The sequence below is a fragment of the Ochotona princeps genome, chromosome 2 (assembly GCF_030435755.1).
Source record: "Ochotona princeps isolate mOchPri1 chromosome 2, mOchPri1.hap1, whole genome shotgun sequence".
NCBI classification, from domain to species: Eukaryota; Metazoa; Chordata; class Mammalia; order Lagomorpha; family Ochotonidae; genus Ochotona; species Ochotona princeps.
Window position 1 is genome coordinate 116,249,860 of NC_080833.1, and position 24,342 is coordinate 116,274,201.

Here is a 24,342-nt window from a genome sequence, read left to right on the forward strand (position 1 = left end):
TTCTTTCCTTCTTTCCTTCTTTCCTTCTTTCCTTCCTTCTTTCCTTCCTTCCTTCCTTCCTTCCTTCTTTCCTTCCTCCCTCCCTCCCTCCCTCCCTCCCTCCTTCTTTATTACTTTTTAAAACACAGGCTTTTAGAGAGCAGGAGAGGCAAAAAAGAACCTCCCATCTGCTGGTTCACTCCTCAAATGGCCTCCACATCCATGGCTGGCCCAGGTTGAAATTAGGAGTCTAGAGCTTCCTTTGGGTTCAGGGCCCAAGCACTCAGGCCATTTTACCCTGTTTTTGCAGGTGCATTAGCAGAAAGCTAAATTGGATGTGAAGCAGCTGGTTCTTAAGCTGGCACCCATATGGGATGCTGGCTTTGCAGGTAGAGGCTTAACTTGGTATGCCAAAATGTTGCCCTCCCTTCCCACCCCAGAGCCCAGAGCCCAGAGCCCAGGTTTTCTAAGGGATCCCATGTGCAAAGGCTGGGAGTGCTCAGGAGAAACAGCAGTGTTGATAGCAACAAACAACAAGCAGTGACCTCAGTCATCATGGAGACTAGCATTGGAACCATGAGGGCCATGCATCACTTCACATATTACTATTGATGCCTTTTCCAAAGCATAGGTACTGTAGAGTCTTACAGACTGTATATAGAAACAGGTGTAATATGTAATATACATAGATCAGTACGGTTATAAAATAGAATAAGGATATAAAACATTAACTTTCTTATATGTAAGCATGTATCTATGTTTATGTTCACATGTTACCCAGTCAGGTCCAATCTCCAGTGTCATGCTGATTCAAATACTAAAGATAAGTGAGTGAGCTGGAGATGAATAAATTTCCCAGGTCAGATGAAAAGAGGAAGTAAAGGTATTTAAACTTAAAAAAAAAGATAAGAGGCATAAATAAAAGATATAGGAAGGGGGAGATAGTTGTTACTGGAGGGTCATGAGGGCAAAAGTGGTGTTAAGGTGGCACCAGAAACAGGCACCATGAGGCCGTCATCTAGATTGTTCCCCCACTTAGTGGTTCTTCTCGACCATTGGGGTTACATTTTGAACAAGGTGAGTCTGTGCACCATCAGGGTGATGTGTGATGACAACATGGTGTGGCGAATACACCATGATTACAGAACTCAAGGCCTCCAGACCTTGATCTGCTCATTTATAAAATGGTGACCATAAGCTCTGCTCTCTACATGTTTCAGGGTTATGAGCAGGGTGTGGGGAGTGGCAGTGAAATAATGGTGGGTCTAATAAATGGATATGAATAGGCTTTGGAAAGTTACAGAAAAACGTAAGGGCTGTGACTTGCTACGTTGGAAGAGAAAACCCCCAAACACCGCAAAAAGTTTCTAGCAAGTGGATGATGAAGAAGGAAAGAAAAATAGAGTCCATTAGTGATGATTATGGCCCCTTTGGCCTTCCAGGGAGAATCAGGTTGCCTTTGGAGAACTGTATCCTCTGTCAGTTCTGAACTCTGGCCATTCTAACTCTGAGTAAAATGCATGGCCCTGTACCTGTGCCAAGAATATTTATTACAGTGTGTGTTTTCTAAAGAGAATAGTGTGATTGTTGACTTAGCTCTTGGTCTTAACCAACATGTCTCTGAAGAACATGGTTGTAGCAAGAGAGGCCTCCCGGAATTTCTGGTGGTTTGGACACATACACTGTAAAATCAAGTAAAAGTTGAGACATTCAAATCTGATGTTTTTATGGGTTTACATGGGAGGTGATGAGTTGTTACAAAATATGCAACTCTTTTTTTTACCCCTGTTTCAGAGATGTTTATGACTTTGGCCTTTGTCCTATTTGATGTGATGGTAATCTCTGTGTTCTTGTAACTGGCCCTTTTGCAGTACTTGGCTGTTATAGGCAATCAATAAATACTTGAGAATTAAAGAGGGAGGTGAGAAAGGAAGCCAAGAAACTCCCAAGCTTCTCTGTAATTTTCTGCAGAAAGAAGATCTAGATGATGCCTTGGAAGACTGGAATCACAAAAAGGTCAAGACTGGGAAGCTGAGAAGGAGGCCCTAGTAATAACACCTGTGGATTGGATGGGGATGCACGGAGTGAGGCAGTCAGAAGGAGAATGACATGCTGAGGTTCCCTGAACAGCAGCAATTAAGTGTAGTAATAAGTGCCCGGTCCTCTGATGTCTCAGGACTTTGAAAGCCCTTGTCTTGTCTCGTCACAGATGAAGAGTAACCCCGGGCCTGGGAGAAACCTCTGTGCTTATACTTAAATGCTTCATGTCTTCCGGCTTTAGAATACAAGCATTTCAATGGTTACAAAATAACAGAAAATATGCTAAAGCATACCCATATTTGTACACATCTCCTGCTGTTGGCATTTCAAGGAGGAATTCAGATTCAGTCTCACACTAAAGATACAAGGTTCCACAGTAGAGTGCACTTTTTATGCACAAGCATTGTTAAATTGAAAAATGATTCTTCCTAGTTTGGAAGGAGAACTGGCTAGAGGGATAGGTTAAATTCACCTTGGGAAAGATACTATTTTAGTTTGTTTTTAGTAAGTTAGACCAACATTTTAGAGTTGTAATAACTTTTTTCTAATAGAAGAACTTACTTAATGCAAGTTTTCAGACACAAAAAAGAGGATAACGTGATGTGTCGTTGGTTACTGGTACCTTACTTAAATCAATAATCCCAAACTCCTCTTCTGAGGATGAATCATGTCTTAAAATTGCAATGCTTATACATGGAGAATACCCTTCATTGTTAGATCTTTTGTCTTGGATGTGGATTACTATATCCAAAGTATCAAATCTAAATTCCTTGGATGAAATGCCAAGAGTATGAAACTTATAAAGACTTGGGAAAGTTGAAGCATATTATCCTTAACCTATGAGTATCAAATTACCCAACCTGTCAGTGAAAATTGGCTTTGCCTGATTCCCCATGAAGCTGATAGAGTTTTCTTTTGGAGAATGTGTTTGCATCTGTGACTTTCTGAAGAAGATTCGAACCAAACTTGCAGACAAGCCAACAGTTACAGCACTTGGGTCAACTCTTATTTGGCAGAGGAAGAAATCTACACTCTGGGTAGTCGGTAGGATCTAAGCCTCAAATCTTAGTCATTCAGTGTTTCTTAAGACCTCCTGTCTGTTCTCTTCCCTGGCAAGCCCTGGACTCTGCTCTTTGTCTTCTTATACTAAAAACCGCAGCTTTATTTTTCAGAGGTTTTTTTCCTCCTGAGAATTTTTACATTCCTCTTGCACACAGTCCTAGCATTGGTACTTCTGTTGCGTGACAAAATGGCTGCATGCCCGAGGGATCCCAGGTCTCCCTGAAACCTGCTGACTGTGTCCTGTCATGGCAAGCACAGAGTCAGCCTCTTGCTCCTGCCCCAAGCTGATGAGTGCTAGAAGTGGCTGCAGAAGTTCTCTTGTCTCCCAGTTTCTCATTGTCATAGCTTCAGTGGCAATGAGACCTTCAAACCGATGACTTCACAAATTTTACCCCTTTCAGTTATGCTCAGAGAGAGTAGATTACTTCAGGCTACTTATCGGTGTCTCCCGTCCCGCGGAAGAAATCACCCGACACTGGAGGACGTTTCAGAGGCACTTTTATTCCAACCTTCAGTTCCTCCTTTGGGGCAGAAGCCCCTGGCTTATATATCCCTCCTATCCGTTAAATCCGTTACCCAGAAGCCTTCAGTTAAGTCAGTTAATTCCGTTATTTCCGTTACACAGAGAACCTCCTCACCCCTCCCCCAAGGCCCCTGGCTATCTCTCAATCCTCCAATCAGCTTACACGCCTGAGGCAAGCAGTAAAGGGCCAATCACAGGGCACTTCCTGAAACCTGTCTCCAAGAGGAAGTAGGGTCCAGGCGCCATCTTAGGGCAGGGCATTGTCAGTGCTCCCAACAGCTACTCTGTCTTTTTGTTTCTGGAAACAGAAACAGAAAGCTTACTTTAAAAAAAAAAGATTTATTTATTTTTATTGGAAAGTCAGATATATAGAGAGGAGGAGAGAAAGGAAGATCTTTTGTCCATTCACTCCATTCCGTTCGTTCGTTCCCCAAGCAGCTGCAATGACTGGAACTGAGCTGATCTGAAGCCAGGAACCAGGAGCTTCTTCTGGGTCTCCCATGTAGGTGCAGGGTCGCAAGGCTTTGGGCTATCCTCCACTGCTTTCCTAGACCACAAGTAGATAGCTGGATGGTAAGTGGGCCGCCGGGATTAGAACCGGTGCCCATGTGGGATCCTGATGCATGCAAGGCAAGGACTTTAACTACTAGGCTACCATGCCTGGCCCAGAAAGCTTAATTTTTAAAATACCAAATATTTATTCAATAGTATTGCTGCGTGACATCTGACATTTTAATCCATGTTTCTTACAGTGTTCTTATAAACAAGAAACATTATGACTATTGAACTAAGGCTGGAAGCTTAAGTTTCTAACACTACAAAAACCTCTGAATTGCTTAAGAAAGGGTGACAGTGATATATGTATTTTTAAAGATTTATTATTATTATTGGAAAGTCAGATATACAGAGAGGAGGAGAGACAGAGAGGAAGATCTTCCATCTGATGTTTCATTCCCCAAGTGAGCCGCAATGGGCCGGTGCGCGCCGATCCGATGCCGGGACCCAGGAACCTCTTCCAGGTCTCCCATGCGGGTGCAGTGTCCCAAAGCTTTGGCAGGCCAGAAGCAGGGAGGTGGATGGGAAGTGGAGCAGTCGGGACTAGAACCGGCGCCCATATGGGATCCTGGTGCGTTCAAGGTGAGGACTTTAGCCGCTAGGCCACGCCGCCAGGCCCGACAATGATATTTAAAACAAATGATCACCTCTTCTCCTACAGCTATCCTGTTGGACAGCATCATTAAAGATAAAGAAACTGAAGTTCTCAGGAGTTTTGGTAACCACTCTCAGGATCCCCAAACCCCAAAGTGGCGGAACCAACTATTCAGCATGATTCCCATTCATACCCTAATTTTCATCTCAGCTCCTGACCTTCTTGGTAACCCAGCTGTCTTTGGTTTCCCTTCCTGCTGTGGGAAAGGGCATATTATTTTACCATGCAAATATTATTGACCTGCTCAACCAGAAAGAACAGTTTCTGACCCACACCTCAGTTTCCCAAGGTCCACAAATGCGAGGACTTCATCCCTGAAGTTCTGCAATAATTGCTTCTGGAAGACATTTTGGGCTTCCAGAAATTCTGCAATCCTGTTCCTAAGGAAAATCTCTATTTGGGGAAAAAGAGGTCTTGGTGAAATAACCCCATTGTACTGAAAGGATAGCCCTGGAGCCCGAAGAAAGAGATCCAGATGACTCTGCCTAACTCTTTGAGGATCCCGTTGTCTAGATATTATCCTACACAGAAAACTAGCCTGATATTTGGAACTTGTGGGGAGCAGGGGTCCTACGTGATTGGTTGGACTACATATTCCTTTCAGGGATTGAAAGAACTAGATCGTGGTAGCCTGAGGTTGAAGAAAGAAGTCAGGAATTTGGAGATGGATTTTAGTTGTGATTATACCAGTCATCTGTGTGGCTGTTGAAGAGTCTGCTCATTGTTCTGGGTCTCAGAGGTTCTGATAGGCATATCTGTATATAAACACACACACAGATACACATTTGAAAGGCAGAAAGAGAGATAGAAAGAGTGAGAGAGAGGGGGAGAGAGAGAGAAACAGGACAAGGCAGAAAGAAAGCTCCGATCCGTTGGTTTACTCCCCAAAGGCCTGCAATGGCCAAGACTGAGCTAGGCTGAAACCAAGAGGTAGAAACTCAAGTACCATCATGTCTGTCACATGATTAGCAAGGACTCAAGTACTTGAGGCATCACCTGATGCTTTCCAGGGTATGCATTTGCGGGAAGCTGGATCAGACTGTCCCAGGTACTACAATTTGGCATGCAGGCATCCCAAGCAGTGTCTTAATTGCTGTGTCAAAAGTCAGCTCCAGAGGATATGATCCCTAATGTGGAGCCATTGGAAGTTCTTCAAATCCTGTTTTTGGTTTTAAAGTTGATTGTTGCAGTTTGTCCTTATTTAACAAAGATTGATTTGCCGCCCACTCTCACTCTGCTTGAGTTCAATAACACTTCTGCCAACAACCCTGTGTGCTCAGAGAGGACCAGGGAGGAGGTGTCCATGCCTCTGACCTTTCATGTCCCGTGTGTGTTTTCCTGGAAGCTGCATATAGGGCACTCATTGACGGGCAGCCTGTGGCCTGGAACCAGTACTGAGAGGGTCAACATCATGCAACAAGCAGCCCTTTCAAGCTCTCAACCTTGGCAGGAGAGTTTGAAAAAATAATTCTTGGGAAGCTAGGGCCTGGTGGCAGCTGCTGCTCCTCAAACTGCTGGCCAGGCCTACCATAGCACAGGATGGGTTGAGCTCCCAGCTGGGCCAGCAGCAGCTGGGGCTGGTAGTTTTCCACTCTGGGAAACTGGAAAAGTGAATTAGTTTGTCTTTCCAGGAGATTGGTGGGAAGCGGAAACATCCGGAAACCACCGAAACAACTCAGCAGACAAAATCAGGAGAGCCTTTGCTGCAGTGTCTCTTGCTTCCTTTGTTATTCTCACTTTTCAATGCTTCTCCTTGTGTCATAGTTTCATAAAGATGACAGGTTGATGGGGCCTGATGAGCAGTTAAGTGGGCTTGGGGGAAAGTGAGGAGCCCTGACTTGGGACGTCAGCCATCTTGGCAGTTGTTTCTTCCCTGTTGGCCAAGGTCCCTTCCACAGAAGGAGTTTACCTAAAATAGGCACATGCAGTAGGAAAACGACACTGGTGTTGCTGAGAAGTGCCACGTTGGTTGCCCTGAGCCAAGACTTCTGGTTCCAAGGCCCCAGTGGGATGCGAAAGGCCATCCAAGATCAGCTCTTCTGATGCCCGTTCTCTGGGGCTCCAAGGGCTTATTGATTCACCAAGAATCTTGGCCTACTTGCTTAACATGACTTTGATGTCTTAACTGCTCCTCACCCTTAGATTCATTGATCCCAATTTCTAGACCCCCCATTCTGATTCTCACTGCTCAAAGATGGTTTACCCAATAAATCCCTTCCTCCATGATCGGAAATTTTGTTTTCTGTGGCTTCAGTTACATTCAATGAACTGTGGACCAGAAAATTCCAGACAGGAACAATTCATGCATTTTAAATTGTGTGTTATTCTGAACAGCATGATGAAATCTCACAACCCCTGCTCTGTGCACCTGTGGCCTGTGTCATTCACTTCGTCTCAGCACGTAGGCTTTGTATCATTTGGCCTCATGACAGGGAGAAGGGTGAGGATGGTACAGTCAAGTATGTCGAGAGAGAGAGAGAGACTACCATTCACAGAACTTTTATTGCAGTATATTGTAATTATTTAATCTTGATATTGGTTTCTGTTATTAGCGCCTTACTGTGCCTCATTTAAATTAAATTTTATCATAGTTATGTATCTATTGGAAAAAACATAGTATATATATAAATGTAATACACATACAATATAAAATTGCATGTATATACAAAACTATACAGTTATAGATAATATACAATTGTATATATGTATAATAAGATGTATATTTCAGTGTTATGTATGGTTTCATGGATACACTGCGGAGAGGGGTGCTTAAGATATACTCGCAGAGGTAAAAGAGGCTGCTATAATACTTGTAGCCCAGAGGCTAAATCTGGCATAATCTTCCTCAACAAGTCACAGAATAAGAAGCCTGCCTGTCCCTATTCTTCCAGTCCTCTGGGCCTCTTCTCTTGCGTGAAACTTGATGAGTAATTATCCAGTAACCACGGGCTACTGCTCGTGCCAGAGTTCCTCTTCCTCTCCTGCAAATACACCGCAGCCTTAGAAAAGGTGATCCTAGGCCCAGTGCAGCAGCCTAGTCGCCAAAGTCCTTGCTCCCCAGATCCCACATGGGTACTGGTTTGTGTCCCAGAACCCTGCTTCCCATCCAGCTCCCTGCTTGTGGCCTGGGAAAGCAATCAAGGACAGCCCAAAGCATTGGGACCCTGCACCAGTGTGGGAGACCTGGAAGAGGCTTTCGGCTCCTGGCTTTGGATCAGCTCAGCTCCAGCCATTGCAGCCACTTGGAGAGTGAATCAGCAGATGGAAGATCTTCCTCTCTGTCTCTCCTCTTCTCTATATATCTGCCTTTCCAATAAGAATAAATAATAAAAATCTAAAAAAGAAAAAAAGGTGGTTCTGCACCTGCTGCTTATAATCTTCTGGATGTGTGAACTGTAGGAAGACAGTGCCACTTAGACAAGTCCTGACACTTGTCAGTATAGGCACTGCCTTCTGAAACATGATGGAGCAGGCTACGTCTTCAACGACATGTAGTAAATCCCTCACATGGTCAAGCACATGAAGAGCACTGGGCAGGGAAATGACTTCATCGCAGTTCACTGTGCAGTGATGCTCAGTCTCCACTTATCCATCTTTGCATTCATGCTTCCATACACATGCCTAGTACTACTAGTACCTTTGAGTACTAGCACTTCCGGTATTTTCTAGTACTACTGTTTAATTATTTGTCAATTGTATGTTGAGCTTCTAATGAGTACTGTATGCTGGCAGGTGCCAAAGGAGAAAAGGAAGAATCGGACATGATTCCATTTTCATTATTTTCCACAATGCATTCTGGCTTGAAGTGTAGCACAGCAGTGAGGCTCCTGCTTGGCATACCCTTATCCCATATTGGAGTACCTGTGTTCAAGTTCAAGCTTTGTGCTGAATTCTAGCTTCCTTCTTACTTGTATGTTGGGTGACAGCAAATGATGACTCAAGAGGTTGGGTCCTTGAAACTCATGTGGAAGACTCTAGTTGATGGACCTCACGCATTCAAGGGAATGAAATAAAGCCAGTGTGCTGAGGCCTAATGGGTAAAAGTCTGGGGATGACACAAGATGAGGCGAGAGAATAGGTTGAAGTTCATCAGGCAAGCAATGTGAGTGACAAACTGTGGGAAGATTTCATCAGGAAGCTTTAGTTTTAGGAAGCTCACTTTATTTACACTGTACAGAAGTGTCAATAGAGCAACCAGAAAGAGGAACTGGAAGGCCGTATGGTAATCCAGATGCAAGGAGGTGGCAGCTAAGCCCTGTAGGGATGGGGTGGGGGCAAGGAAAGCTGGACTCCAGAAATCTGTGAGAAGTAGGTTTTTGGGAACTTGCTGAGGGGCTAGATAACTGGAAGAGGACATGTTTGCCTCTCACCCTCTGATTGTTTGCAGGAATAGCATGCCACCTGTCACTCTGCTTCTTCCCCACCAATGCTCTAATGGTCTCTAGGGATAAATAGTCAATCATTCCAGCTCTTGAGGGTTCTCTTCCTGTGCTCAGTAATGTCATTACCTCTCTACTGTCTACTCAGAGTTGCCTTAAAGCCTTTTGTTTGGTGGAAGCACTGGTTGGAATGATGAGGAGAGGAACACAGATATATTCAACATTTTCTTTTTCTAGAGAGTTGAAGCTTCATTTCATGCCCTAGTCCCTCCACTTCTTGATTGTGAGTGCACATCAGTGTCACCTGGAGGGCTGGGCCCATCCCCAGAGCTTCTAACTCAGTAGATTCAGGACACAGACTGAGAACTGCATTCAAGAAAGTTCTCGTGTCATGCAACTCTCTGAGGATCATAGCTCTAAAACAATGAAAAGTCACATGCATTATGGTAAGGGAGAAAAGAACCTTCAGTGATAGTACTTCGACACTAATACAAAATTCTATGTTGGCTCTCTTTCTCTCTCTCTCTCACACACACACACACACACACACGCACCTCTACACGCACTTCACTTCTATTTTTATGCTTCTGTTTAATGGTGAAAGTTCTCAAAAATGAAAAAATTCCACAACACAAAAGCGTTCCTAACCCCGGAAAGCATAGTCCCATTGAAAAGGTCTGATAAAGACAACTTAAAGCAGGAATGGATCTGGGAGCAAGGCACCTGCAGCAGGGCCACACAGCAGAGGCACCGGGAAATTTACAAATCAGGAGATTCCTGAACTCATCTTCAGATACACCAAAGCCAACTAGCAGTGGCTGCTCAGCACAGACCCTCGGCCCTCCCCTGGTCATCCTAAAACCATTGGCATAGACTGGCTTTTGGGAAACCCAACCCTGCAGAATGTCAATCCAGCTCCCTTGCTTTCCACAGAAGGAATCTGAGGCCTAGGAGCTTGCTCCTACCCCCACACGGTGTAGGTGGCAGAGAAAGGAGTGGATTTGACCTCTTGATTTTCAGAGGTTGTGTAGCTTTGTGGATTTCAGATCTTGTGTTTATTCAAAGGATGGTGGAGTTCACTTAAAATTCCTACTTACAGAATGTGTAATCAATGGAGGATGTGAAATAGTGATTGAGAATTCTTATATCTTCTGACACTTGAAAATGCTTCAAAATGGATGTTATTATTATTAGTATAATTTAATAAATTTAATAAAGTGCTGATTCGAAGCTGCCTGATTGCTTTAAATGCCTCTAAGAAAGAACAAAACACTGCTACTTTAACTGTTGCTTAAAAAATCCATGTGGCGTTTAGACATGTTAAGAGGAAGAACAGGAAACACAATATCCTATTTCTCTTTCCTCTACCTCATGCCAATTTTTGCAACGTTGAATCAAATCTTTAAGCAGTAAATGTCAATTCTTAAAGAGAAGGCATTCGGTGTGTGAGAGGAACAGTAAAGGGACCTGTGTGGCTTTGGCAGAGAATGGGGTAGAATAAGGTCCCACATAGCGAGGGGACAGATCGGAAGGGCCCTGCAGTTCCTGTAAGGAATGGGAATGTTACTCTGAGTGGGAAGTTTACTGAAGTGTTCTAGGCAAGAGTTTGAAAGGTACATGGTCAAAGGTGAGGAGAGGGAGGTTAGCAAGGAGATTATTGCACTATGCCTCATGATAGAGGGCAGTGAATTGGCTCAGGATGATAGCAAAATAGGTGAAAGGAAACCAGGGCTGTGGAAGACATTTCTCGTGTAGCCAACAAGGTTTTCTACCGATCAAGGGACTAATTACAGGACATGAAGGAAGTCAAGGAAGGCCTCAGGATTTGGGGGTTGAGTTCTTGAGAGAATGGAGTCAACTGAAGTAGAAATGATTAGGAGATGAGGTTTGGAAGAAGTCTGTATTTTACTCAACTTTATTCTCAGTCCTAATTTGTATCTTTCTCTAAGGTTTATTTTCTCTTTTCAGTAAGTATTTTTTGAGTAGCTGTTCTCTCTCCAGATATGCACTGATGAATAAAAATTAACAAAATGAACCTTTTATCTCCAGAAAGTTTACCATCTGTTGGTTAGATAAGATACACAAATAATCATAATTTTTCCATAACAAAACAGTATGTCTCCAATGTCATAATAGGGATACCTAAAATGCCAGCAATCAGAGGCAGAAGGCATTTATTACCATTAGTACTTATAAGTCTTTCGTTCTTTACATTACAAAATTAGAGTTCTAATGTAATACCTTCACTGTCATTTGGGGTATACTGTCCCCCTTGCTGTACCTCAAACATCCTTGGTTTCAAGTATGCTACGTCCTCAAGCACCTGCTTGTGTTTGCTGTTCTTTTTGCATAAACCTCCCTTCTGAGAGTCACCTGGCTTGCTCTCTCTCTCCACTTGGGTCTTGGGTCAGTCACCTTATCCATGAGTCCTTCTTGACAATGTAAAGGGACGCCTATCCCCTCCACATATTGTATTTCTGTTTCTAGCACCTGTCATGTTTCCTCATATTATATACAAAGCAGCTTCCAAAAGTTTGCAGAAAATGGAAACAAGTTTGAATTTAGAAAATAGGGGGATGGTTCTTTAAGCATATGACTTATTAATGATGACAAATGGATCATATTGATCAGGAAATGTTAACAGCAGGGAGCTGCCAAGTGTGGGGTAAGTGGGGATACTGCATTCACAATTTTTGTTTTGTGAATTTAAAATTATTCTGAGATAAAAAGCTTGACAAATACGTTTATTTTGGTATCTCTAATTTTTAAAATTTATGCATAGAGTTTTTCCAAAAAATTTTCATGAAGTTTTGAAGACCAACCACAACCTTCTGGGGAATGAGGTCGGGTACGGGGGTCTGGTTTTATGAACAAATGCTTGGTTTCAGAAGGGAGGACGCCAGGGAACAATTCTTGCTAAGGTGCAGTGCTTCTGCCAGCAACCAAGTGTAGTAGCAGCCGGCATCAAGCCATCGGCTTGGGCTATTGGGACAAATTTGGAATTGGGGCATAGTGTCAAATCTCTACAACTTAATAAGCATGGGCCTTTGGCTCATATCTTTATATAAATTTTGAGAATAATTACCTGGACCTGCCTGCTCCATAAGCTGTGCTGTTTTAAGGGTGAAAAAGAAACAAGCTATGGAAAACCATTTTGCAAACTTAAAAATTCTTATTTTTGGAGTCAGGATGGCAACTAGGAATGCCATGACATGGATGGTAGCCAAAGGAACCAGAAATGCCTGTGTTAGCCAGCCAGAACCCCTTCTTAAGAGGTCCCCGAGGCAGGCAGACACACACAGCACAGTAGCAAGGGAGGAAGCAGAGCTCCACTTCATTTGTAGCCAGGCTTGGTCCCAAATGTTAATACATCTGAAAAATGCATTGGAGCTTCTCACTATTCAAACACTGGGGAATAAAACACTTAGTACACCCAGCAATGTCAAGAACTGATCTGAGGGAGGAAGAAATCACAGCTGGCCTGAGAAAAGGGTGTGGTTTCAGAGGTCTGGAAGGAAGAAACAGAACATCACGCACAGACCTCACCTCTGGGTCACTTGGGCCCCACTGACATCTTGCATTAGTATTTGCTCATCCCACTATTTATTGCAATGTCACTTCTCAGAGAACATGCAGTCGGAGAAACAGTTGCTTCATCCCAAAACACTTCAGATACATACCTAATGCTGGAGTAAAACCTATGACACATCAGGTGAAGAAATGATGTTTGGTAAGAATAAACAAGATGAGACTAGACTCCCATATTCACGTCTTGACTCAATTTGAGATGGAGAACACAGTCAGTAGTGACCATGAAAATGGTCCGTTTAGGAAAAGGAGCGTGCTTCTTGCCAAAACTGCTCGCATGAGCTTTGCCTAATTGTTACTTTGTAAGAGTCAGCTACTCCGTGGCCTAGAGCCATTCATGCCCTCGGTAGGAGCAGATCACAATCAAGAACTCTACTGGTGTGACAGTGGCAGAAGGGCCCTGCTGACTCCAGTTCTTCAGAGTGGCGGTGGAAAGCCTCATTCGCCAAGTCTGGTGTAGTTCTTAGACACAGAAGTTCTGTTTCTGAGCCAGGCTTGCACACTGAGCTCGCATGAATCCTTTTTTTCGTTGGTGCTTTGCTCCCTCTCCAGGACACTTCCAGGAACTAGGGCTTAGGACCTACTAGTACTTCAGTTTTCCTTCTTCTGTCCTCTTGCAAACCCGGGAACATCTCCCTGCCATCTCTACCCTAGCATTTCTTAAGGAAGGAAGGATTTCTTGGAAGTTAATTACCTATGAGCAGTTTATTTCTGTCTTATAAACATACGTCTTAGAAATGAAACAGCATGGATACTTTATTGAAGTGTAATTTGCATATAAGAAAGTAAACACACGATTTGAAGGCCAAGGTGTGGTCTAGTGGTTAAGATGCCTGCGTGCCACATTGGAGTAGTTGGTTTAAAGTCCTATACTCACTCCCAACTCCACATTCCTGTTAATGAATCCAGACCCCAGGAGGCAGCAGGTGGTGATTCAAGTGAATGAACTCCTGCCAGTCACATGGGAAGGTTGGAAATAAGTTTCATATTCCTGGTTTTGACCTGACTTGGTTCTGGCCTTTGTGAGCATTTGGGAAATGAACTAGCAGATGGGAGCTCTCTCTCTCTCTCCATCTGCTTCTCTCTTCCCCTTCTGTCAAAAAATGACAAGCTATTTTAAAAAAAAAAGCACAATTTGATCTGTTTGACATATATATCCCAGAAAATCATTACTGTCTTGAGATCAAGGACCACATTCACCTCTGCCCCAGTTTTTTTCTTCTTTGTAATTCTGACCACTCTCCTACCCCTGAGGAAGCACTGATCTGCTTGCTACCACCCTAGAGTGACTTGGCTACACATTCAGAATTACAGATAGGTGAAAGCAGACAATATGCACTCTCTTGTCCAACATTTTTCAACTCAACAGGATTATTTTTGAAATTTATCCATGTTAGAGCATGCATTGACAGTTTATTCCTTTTTATTGCTGAATAGAGAGGTGGGACTAAGAGAACAAGTGAAGTGTAGAAGATGTAAAATGTACTGAATTTTTTTACTGCTACTACTATGCTAGGAGCACTTAAGATTTTCCCTGTTAATACATGTGAGGGTTGATATGGAGAGTTGTTAACTATAGGCACAGTGCTGTTCAGCAGAGCTCTAAAAGCTCTTTATCTTATAGAAGTGACACTTGGTACTCATTGAGCATCACCTCCCGATTTCCAGCACCCTCCATCCCTAGAAACCTTTATTCTACTCTCTGGTTCTATGAACGTGGCTGTTATACTTCACCTAAACGGATCACTCAATATTTTATACATTTTGCTCTTTTTGATTATTTAGCACAGGAAAATAAATCTGGACCATGCTACTCTAACTTGGTAGGAATCAGAAGTCCATCCCCAGAGGTTATTGTTTTCAGACCAGAGCTAGAACATTCTGCTGATGGGAACCAGCAATGTGCCTTTAACCCCTTTATAAGAGAGTTTGTAGGTTTGCTTCACAGTTTTATGCACGCTTCTATCTAGAGGAAAAGGGAGTCACTACTGCTTAGAAATTGACTACAATAATCATGAGTGGGGAAGGACCTGTGACTGGGTTGTCACCAAATACAAAGGTTCAATGTGTTACATGACACTGGATCACATTATTTATTGAGTTTGGCTGATGGATGGTCATATTTTGGAAATCCCAATTGCTTTTGGAATCTGAATCACCAAGAAAAGTCTTGCAGAGTCAGGGTGATGAAATCGGGGTCATAGAAGACACATCAAGATTTAAAATCTCTTATTAACTGTTCAATGACCAGTGACATTCTTCTTTATCGGCTCTGCGAATATAAATCAAAGCACATCCTTTTCCATTTCTCTTGGTCCAGCCATATGCCGCTATCCTCTGGGCATGTCAGGAGGCCACATTCCAGATGAAGACATCACAGCTTCCAGTCAGTGGTCAGAATCCACAGCTGCCAAATACGGAAGGTGAGGATGGTTACCACAGGAGAGCCCGAGTTCTTGGGTGGGCAGATTTCCTGGATAGGGGAAAAGGGGTGGTACTGGCAGGAGCTTGTGGGAATGGGGCAAGGACATGAATGGGCTTATCCTGCTGTGTGTTTTCAGGGACAGAACTCCAAGCTTGGTTGCCTGTGTTGGTCCTGCAATCCCATTGCAACCACAGAAATCCCAGAGCAAAAATCCCCACAGTGAACGGGTTCACTGAATGGCAGTACAGTTGCTTTCCTTGGCCTTTTTCACTGTGAGTCGCTGCAGGAGGCAGGCCAACACGGCAGACATGGGGCAGTATAGGTTATACAGGACACCAGGAATTAAGAAAGCTGCACTCCTCAACGGATGTCTGTGAATCATTACTCACTATACAAGGTGTCATGGGCTTCCCCAAAGTTCTTCTCTCTCAAGGGTATCTTCCATAGAAGAGCTTTCCTCATCCTTAAATAGAATGAGATGAGTTCCTTGTAGTGTAACTTCAGAGTTCCTCCAAATTCCAAAACTCCAAACTCAAAAACTGCTCTGCTCGTTGGGGCTTCATCCTCCTCCCAGTTGAATTCTTTTCCTGGAGAGTGTTGATTTTGTCAAAAGCTTAATTATCTCTAAGGAAACCAGCCTGATAAACCTCCTCCATAATATTTAGCTTAATGTATGAAACACCGGAGTGATGAGTGGTGCTGTGGGAATGCAGCAGCAATTGAGTGGGTAACGTCTGTGGAAAGAGAGTGCTCCAGAGAAGAAGGAAAGTGGCAAGAAGTGGCCAAAACAAACCTTACACTGATTGCCTAATTATGCTGAGTGTAGCTCAGCCTGGATGTAATAAAGTAAAACCAGAGTTGTTACTACTCCCCTGACTGGTCCTTAGCCTTGTCCTCCTCTTTGGTTTCCATGACTTTCTCTGGTTGTGCATATCCTGCTGGTTAGAATTCCACTGCAGTGCAGAGCCCACATGTAAGATTCTAGGAACCATCGTTCTGCAACCCTGTGACTTAATGTCCAAGCAGGAATGACTGGAGTTACTAGGCTGATTCTCAAAGTGGGAGGAAGGGATGGTGAAATGATTACAGAGCGACCCAGGCTAGAAATGTTTCATTTCCCTTGAGGCTTTATACATCAGGATGGAACATATTGGTTACCAGTGAAAGACTCCAGCTCCCTGCTGGCGACTCCCTTTAAATTCCATGGAACCTCACGAAAGGGAAACTAATCACAAATAGGTATTTTGGGAGAGTCTGACTGGTGAGGAGAACCCCCAAAGAACTCATCTACATTGAACACCCAGCCTACTCTCTCGCCTCAGGACAGTGCAACTGCTTGCTATGAATCAGTAAACAACCGCATGGCTTCATGTTGGCTCCTTTCCTACCTAACTCTCGTTTCTCAAGGCTGGACTCAGAAGAAGGGGATGGAGCCTGGTGCCCAGAGATCCCAGTGGAACCTGATGACCTGAAGGAGTTTTTGCAGATTGACCTACACACCTTACACTTTATCACTCTTGTGGGGACCCAGGGCCGCCATGCTGGGGGGCATGGCATTGAGTTTGCCCCCATGTACAAGATCAACTACAGTCGGGATGGCAGTCGCTGGATCTCATGGCGGAATCGACATGGGAAACAGGTAGGAAGAAGAAGCTTCCAGACTCTGGGATGTCCAACACCGTTTTTGTCTTAGTCTAGAAGAGCACAAGTTGTCTATGTAGGTACATGTGTCTGCAGATCCAGTGTGCCCCAGTAAATGTCTGGCCTGGGGTGAAGGAGGGCAGAAAGTGGGCCTAGAGAATATCACAGCTGTGAGGGAAGCAGAGTGGATCCCTTGTTTCCTAAGAGAAAAAGGAAGCCTAACGATAGAATGGTGGAGGCGAAGGAGCATGAGTGTGCTTTTATCTTATCACCTCACTTTCCTCTTTTCTCTCCTCAGGTACTAGACGGAAATAGTAACCCTTATGACATTTGCCTGAAGGACTTGGAGCCACCCATTGTGGCCAGATTTGTTCGCTTCATTCCAGTCACTGACCATTCCATGAATGTGTGCATGAGAGTGGAGCTTTATGGCTGTGTTTGGCTAGGTAGGTCGTGAGGACAGGGAGCTTATAGGCCTATGACAAACCCCATTCCCTAGGAAATAAATAATCAAATCAGGAAGGGATGGGCTCAATTATCCCTGTAAGGGTGGGGAAACTTTGTTCTGCCAAGGATCATTTAGATATTTATAACATCATTGGAGGGCTACACTATCAAGTTAAAAGACCAGCCTGATATACACTTGTTGAACTTCAAATCCAACCTGTGGCTGTGTTGGCAGGGTGAAACCAAATGAGCTTGTGACTGGACGTTCCCTACCCCATGAGGTAAATCCCTCTTGGTTAGAAACAGGAGCATGGCCTATCCACCCAGGGTTTGGTGCTCCACACCCAGAATGATGCAGTTTGTTGACTGCTATTGAGGAGTGATCTTCAGCAGGGAACCTTGTGTGCCCAGAATCAGAGCTAATGGACATGCTGTGCAGCTTGCAACCTGGAAGCTTTTGTGGCTCCCAGGGGTAGTTGGTCTCCTTATCAAGCACAATGCCTTCTCCAGGGCACTGACAACTGTGTTTTTCTTGGCAGATGGCTTGGTGTCTTATAATGCTCCCGCTGGGCAGCAGTTCGTACTCCCTGGAGGATCCATCATTTATCTGAATGATTCTGTCTATGATGGAGCTGTTGGGTACAGGTACGTTCTGGGGAATCTTGGTCACTGGAATGAGAAAATGGCCACTAAGAGAGAAGAACATGTTGTTATACTTTGGGATAAATAACCAATTAACTAACCAACAAACCATATTTATTAAGTCCCTATAGCATACATTGTGAAATAGTACAGATAAAATAAAAATACATGGAATTTACTTCCAAAGGACTTAAATCCTAATTTAGGAAGGAAAAGCAACCATATAGAAAGCAACACTAAATCACACAAAACAAGGACTCAGTTTTGTGTTGTTGAGTGTCATATGCATATTTTTTGATCTTGCAAATAGGACATAATGACACAAACATTGTTATACTTATATAAATAAATGGCAAGAATTGGAGCAGGTCAAGGCATTCAGAAAGAATAGATTATATAAATACAAAAGTTAAAAACATGAAGAGAAACAGATTAGTAAGGTTTATAATAGACAAAAGAAGTTTCTAGGATAAGAAATTTGAATTCCATGGAAAGGAATTAGAATTTGAATTCCTTCCACGGGAAAGGAAAACAGAAGGGAACCACAGAAATAGCATTAAAGACAAGAATGGAACAAGAATAGGTTTCATATGCACCAATGGAGGACCATGGTGGAGGGTCTGAGCAGGTGCAGTAGGAACTTAGAATAGAAATGTTTCTACTTATCTTGCTTTACACCAAGCCCTGCCATTCTTCTTGTAAATCACTCCATTAGTTCCATCTTTGCCTACAAAGATTGAGCCTGGAGCGAGATCAGATCATAGTGAAATCCAGATCAGATAGGATTTCCTAGGGATTGAAAAATGAGGATATCAGTGAGTCTTAGGAATGAGAGTGTAAAATTATAGGACTTTTGTGGATGTGGATGTGAAAAATAGATCATTGTTCCAGCTGGCGTCCCTTCAGTAAAGTTCTTGATCTTCCAGTCTCCTGTTGCTAGTCACTGCCTTTCCTTTTGCTTAAAGGCTGTGTCCCATTTACCTGTCATCAGCATTTCAGAAAACCACACCCAAGTATTACACAAGGCATGGAGGAAAACAGCTCAACTTAATTTGGTTTAATATACTAAATCTTTGCAAATTAGTCATGACTCTGTGCAAGCTTTGGCTCTGTGTTGTCACTACTCAACAATAATGAAGAAAACAAATAATTTCAGATATTTAGATGGTTTAATTCCACCTAATAGTTGAGCTAATGACTTATCTGGTTGGTGTGTGACTGAGTGATGGAACCAAAGACACTTAGGCCAGAGTCTTAGGAAATGTGGCAGAGCGGCAAAAGTTACTTTTTTTTAATGAAAAAGTCACAAAAGATACATACCTTGTAGTAATTCTAATAATTTAAAGGCATGTAAAGTGAATATAATTTTTTTAAAAAATTGTTTTCTATTCTATAGGATTTTAATCCAGAAAATATTACTAGATCTTTTTAAAGTTAGTACTGCTTTTCATAGGATTTTTATGGGAGTTATTATTCTGGGGCCATTGGGAAATATATTTATTACAAGTATACTTATATTCTCCCAGTCTTTTTGATTTGCAGAAAAAAGAAAAGAAAGACAAAACCTTGAAAAGGAGATCCAAACTCTGGTCATCAAAGATAAGACCAGTCCAATTGGGTAATTTTTCAAACATTTTTAATGAACAGATATATCTCAAAATGTATATGTAAGACTGGCACAATTACTCTTAATTGTTTTCTCCAATTCACAAATTCCCCAGGCCATGAGTCTGATCATATCCCTCAGGAGTCACATCCATTTCTACTTGAGAGTGGCTCTCCCAAATTATTCTTTCGGGAGAATCCTGATATGGCTCCCAAAGCTTGAGGACAGAGAATTTTTACATGATCTGCTTTTGCTGTGTCCTTCCACTGGAAAAAGAAAAGAGGCATCTTTATGTCCTTTAAAAAGTCAGATTAATATGTAAACACACTTATATCCCAAGCGCAGTCATGGGATGTAAACTCAGTCATTCAAAATAGAGTTTTACACTCAGAAAAGTCTGCTGAGCCGAAAGATAAAACTGAATCCAGTGCTTGAGACTCCCATGAAATGACTGCGTCCTATTCCATGGGTCTAATATTTTATCTATTAAATGAAAATAAAATTAAAATCAGAATTTTTTTTGCTTTTTTTATTTTTTTAATACATTTTATTATTGTTGTTATTATTTTATAATACAGCTCCATATTCCCTTATCCCCTCCCCAGTTCCCTCCTCCCCAGTTCCTCTATATCTTTACTAACATAGTTCTTCATACTCAGTCATATGTCCATCATTGCGGGCATAGACAATGGCAGAGAGTCCAGAATCCTATTGTCAAGATATAGTAAACAGTTTCATTGTAAGTCCATCTTTGTGTGGAAGTAGAAACGATACCACACTATATCCTCACATCTGAATGTTAGTCTCAATTTCGCAGCTATTGTACATCTCCTTAAATGAAAAGTCATGATTCAAAATCAACAATAGAAAGAAGAAATTTACAATGCCATGAAGTTAAATGACATGTTACTAGATATGACAGTTTCCATTACACAGCTACTAAACAACCCCTTAAATGAAAAGTCATGATACAAAATCAACAATAAAAAGAAAAATAGAAATTTACAATGTCTGAAGTTAAATGACATGTTACTAGATATGACAGTCTCCATTACATGGCTACTATATATCCCCTTAAATGAAGAGCCACAAAACAAAATCAACATCTGGAAGAAAAAAGAAATTAACAACATGAAGAAGTTGAATAACATGCTATTAAATGACTAATGTGTAGCTGAAGAAATGAAAATCAAGAACCTTCTTGAAGAAAATGATGCCACTGCATGATCTACGAGTCATTGAATGATTTAATCAGAAGGAAGTGTTTTGAAGGGATGAAAACAACAGAAAACAACAAAACCCATGCAATATAGTTTCCGCTGATCTTTGTTGAAGTGTGTCTCCTCCAGACAATAAGCAGATGGGTTTTGTTTTTTAATCCATTCTACTAATCTATGACGTTTGATTGAGCTTAAGCCATTTACATTTAGAGTTTAATATACATGGGTGTTACTTTGGTCCTGTCACTTTAGGAATGGGTTGTTCATTGGTTTAGTCTTCTGTTGTCATTTTACTGGGATGTTCTTCACATTTGCCTTTGGTTTTGGTAGGTGCTATTCCTCTTTTCTGTCAAGAGAACTTCCTGAAGTATCATTTGTAGGGCAGGTTTGGAAGAGGCAAACTCTTTTAACTTTTCTTTACTGTGGAAGAATTTTATTTCATTTTCAAAGACAAAAGAAAGCTTTGCTGGATATGTTATCCTAGGCCGACAATTTTTTTCTTTTAGAATCTGGAATATGTCACTCCATTCTCTTCTTGCCTGTAGAGTTTCCTGTGAGAGATCTCCTGTGAGCTTAATTGGCATTCCTTTATATGTCAATTGATTTTTTTCACGTGCACATTTAAGGATCTTTTTCTTATGTTCGATTGAAGAGAGCTTGATGATCATATGTCTTGGTGAAGATCGCTTTTGATCAAGCCTGTTAGGAGTTCTGTGCCCCTCCTGGAACTTGTTTCCCAATTCTTTCTCCAGATGAGGGAAATTTTCCTTTATTATTTCATTAAATACATTTGCAAACTCAGCTTCTCTTTCTGCACCTTCTGGGACTCCCATAACTCTTATATTTGGCCTCTTAATAGTGTCTTTCAATTCTTGAATACTTTTTTTGGCCTGATCCAGCTCTGCTTCCAGCTTTTTGTTTGCTTCCCCCTGATGACAGGAAATACCTTCCAATTCTGAGATTCTTCCTTCTGCTTTCTTCATTCTATTTTGGAGACTCTCCATTGTACTCTTAATTTGCTGTGTTCTTAATTTCTGATATACCAGCCTTGATTTGCTTTATTGCTTCCTTAAATTCTTTGAACTCTTGCATGAGCTTCTCATTGTTTGATCAGAATCTTTAAAATGAGTCTTATGGATTCTGTGTGCCCCTTTTTCTCGATGTCTCCCTCAGTTAATTCTGAGGTTGGCATAGGGTTTTGCTCCTTTGCAGGGGAGTCTTCGATAATATTCATTGTGCTTTTGTCTCTTCTTTTGCTCTTGTTCATTGTGCTTCTGGTTAGCAGTCTTGAATTCCTTGGGTCAGGTTTCTAAGCTTTGTCACCCACAGGTCTACAATGCAATTTTACTTATTGCAGTTGGTACACAACGTTTTTTTGCTTGCAGCCACTTGTGCCACAACCTCCAGCAAGTTCCAGGTCTGGGTCCTTATGTCAGATTTCCACCATGGTCTCCACAGCCCCAGCTCTTGAGCTCACCACTCTCCACCTCCTGTGATACCATGCTGAGGCTGCATTGTTGTCACTGCAACCTTTCTCCCACTTTCAGTTGGAGCAGGTCCCAGGATTAGAGAGACACCAGGTGTCCTATATAATTAGGTTGTTGGTGGCGCTGATCTTGTCAGAACCTGTTAGACTTTAGGTCTGGGTGCCACACGGACCTATTCTGACCCGTATGATGACACAGTCAGTATTAATTTCCTGTGCGACCTGTGCTATCACAGACCTCAGCAAGTTCTCGCGAGATCAGCACTATTGTCCCCTGCAGTCCCAATGCTATTGCCACAGTGCCCAAAATGGCACCTGATATACAACCACTACAGTTCTTGATCTGCTGGCCGTCAGATCCGAGGGCTACCCAGACCTGTCCTGGGTGGAACCTGTAGAATGCCACGTCATTGCAGTTCACTGAGACAGAAATGAGCTCACTCCCAGCTCAGCGCATGCTCCGTCCCTTCCCTTGCCCTTTTCTTCTTTCGCAAAATGGCGCCCAATTCAGCTCTAAGGAGCTGACTGGGCTATGAAATCCACTCTGTTCTCACACTGCCCGTCTGAGATCTGCTGCTGTGTCTCTGCTCCTGGTCAAATCAAACAGACCAGCAGAACGGGCGTTTCTTTGTCTGGGTTCACCACCCAAGCGTCCAGTGAGAGTCCCTTCCTACCTGGTTGCTGGTGGCTTTCCGGATGCTGGTGGAGTTTAGATCGCCGTGCTGGAATATTAGTCTCTGCAACACCACACCGCTGTGTCCGCTGCTTTCCTGTGTTTGTCAGTCTCCAGGTACCCCTCTGCTGTTGTTCTGTCCCTTCCTATTTCCTGAAATATGTCCTCTCTGCTTCATCCTGATTAAATGTTTTTCTGTCCGCATAAACGTGTCCTCACCCTATTCCGCCATCTTGATTCTCCGCCATAAATCAGAATTTTAAATTGGCTAAGTTTATTCCTACTCTTTTTTGACATCAAATTGAGCTGTTGGAGATGTAGGGTGGAACAAAGTTTAACTGGTTTCTGTAAGATTGACTTACTGAATAAGGGCAACAGGTAGTCAAAGGAGAGTCAGGGAAATTCCCACCATGCTCTGGGAACATTTATTTAATGATGGGACTAGTGCTACTATTTACTGTAGTGCGCATCCTATACATACATTAATCAATCAATTTTATAATATTGGCTCATCAAGACATTATATTCATTATACTCATGTATGACTAGGCAAGGACACAATGGATTATAGAAAGCTTTTTGTACAAATCAACAAGAAAATTGAAGTTTCGCTACTAAAACATAATATTTTTGTAAGATTTATTAATATGAAATTCTTAGTTCTCTACTTATTTATCCATGCATAAGTGTATCAGTACTGTAGAACAAATTTGAGTTTTCATGACAGTTCTACTGTCAACAAAACTCAGGGTGAAGCACTTGGATAAAAGTTCCCATTCACGTGATTAACTCCAAGATTCTCTTCTCTCTTCCTTGTCCTGGTCTGGCCTGAGTAGCATGACTGAAGGGCTGGGACAGCTGACAGATGGGGTGTCTGGCCTGGATGATTTCACGCAGACCCATGAATACCACGTATGGCCAGGCTATGACTACGTGGGCTGGAGGAATGAAAGTGCCACCAATGGCTACATCGAGATCATGTTTGAATTTGATCGCATCAGGAATTTCACCACCATGAAGGTCAGTGGAGTAGGTGTGCTGGAACAACTTCAAGGAGGGCAAAATCTCAATGTGGTAGAGAAAAGGCCTGCTAGAAACAACACGGAGGTGAGGCCAGCAGAGCTTCATTCAAATATCTGTTCCACTAAGTAGCTGTGTGCATTCCAAAATCATTTCCTTTCGAGTATTGAACTTATGCGTGTTCTTTCTTTTTTCCCCTCTTTTCTTCCAGCACCAGAGCTTTTGTGCCCACTCCAGTAGGTATGGTAGTTATGCTTACTGGATTAGTTTATCACAGGTCAAAATTACACTTACAGATTTCAAACCATCCAAAAAAAATGTATTGAAGCTGGATGATGTTTTTCTGACTTTTATCATAGCCTGTCTGACTTCATTGTTCAGTAAAACTAGAACAGTTACTT

The 24,342-nt window shown here is 42.5% G+C and overlaps 1 protein-coding gene across 2 annotated transcripts in view; it reads left to right on the forward strand.

Annotated features, from left to right (window-relative positions):
• The window catches only part of DDR2 (discoidin domain receptor tyrosine kinase 2), a 136,604-nt gene that overhangs the window by 89,390 nt on the left and 22,872 nt on the right, over window positions 1-24,342 (forward strand). For both annotated transcript variants that reach the window (XM_004589127.3, XM_058660559.1), the window contains exons 3-7: window positions 15,102-15,204; window positions 16,614-16,845; window positions 17,146-17,293; window positions 17,834-17,939; window positions 23,758-23,941. In XM_004589127.3, the coding sequence (XP_004589184.2) occupies window positions 15,102-15,204; window positions 16,614-16,845; window positions 17,146-17,293; window positions 17,834-17,939; window positions 23,758-23,941 (773 nt within the window). The remainder of the gene's footprint in view (window positions 1-15,101; window positions 15,205-16,613; window positions 16,846-17,145; window positions 17,294-17,833; window positions 17,940-23,757; window positions 23,942-24,342) is intronic.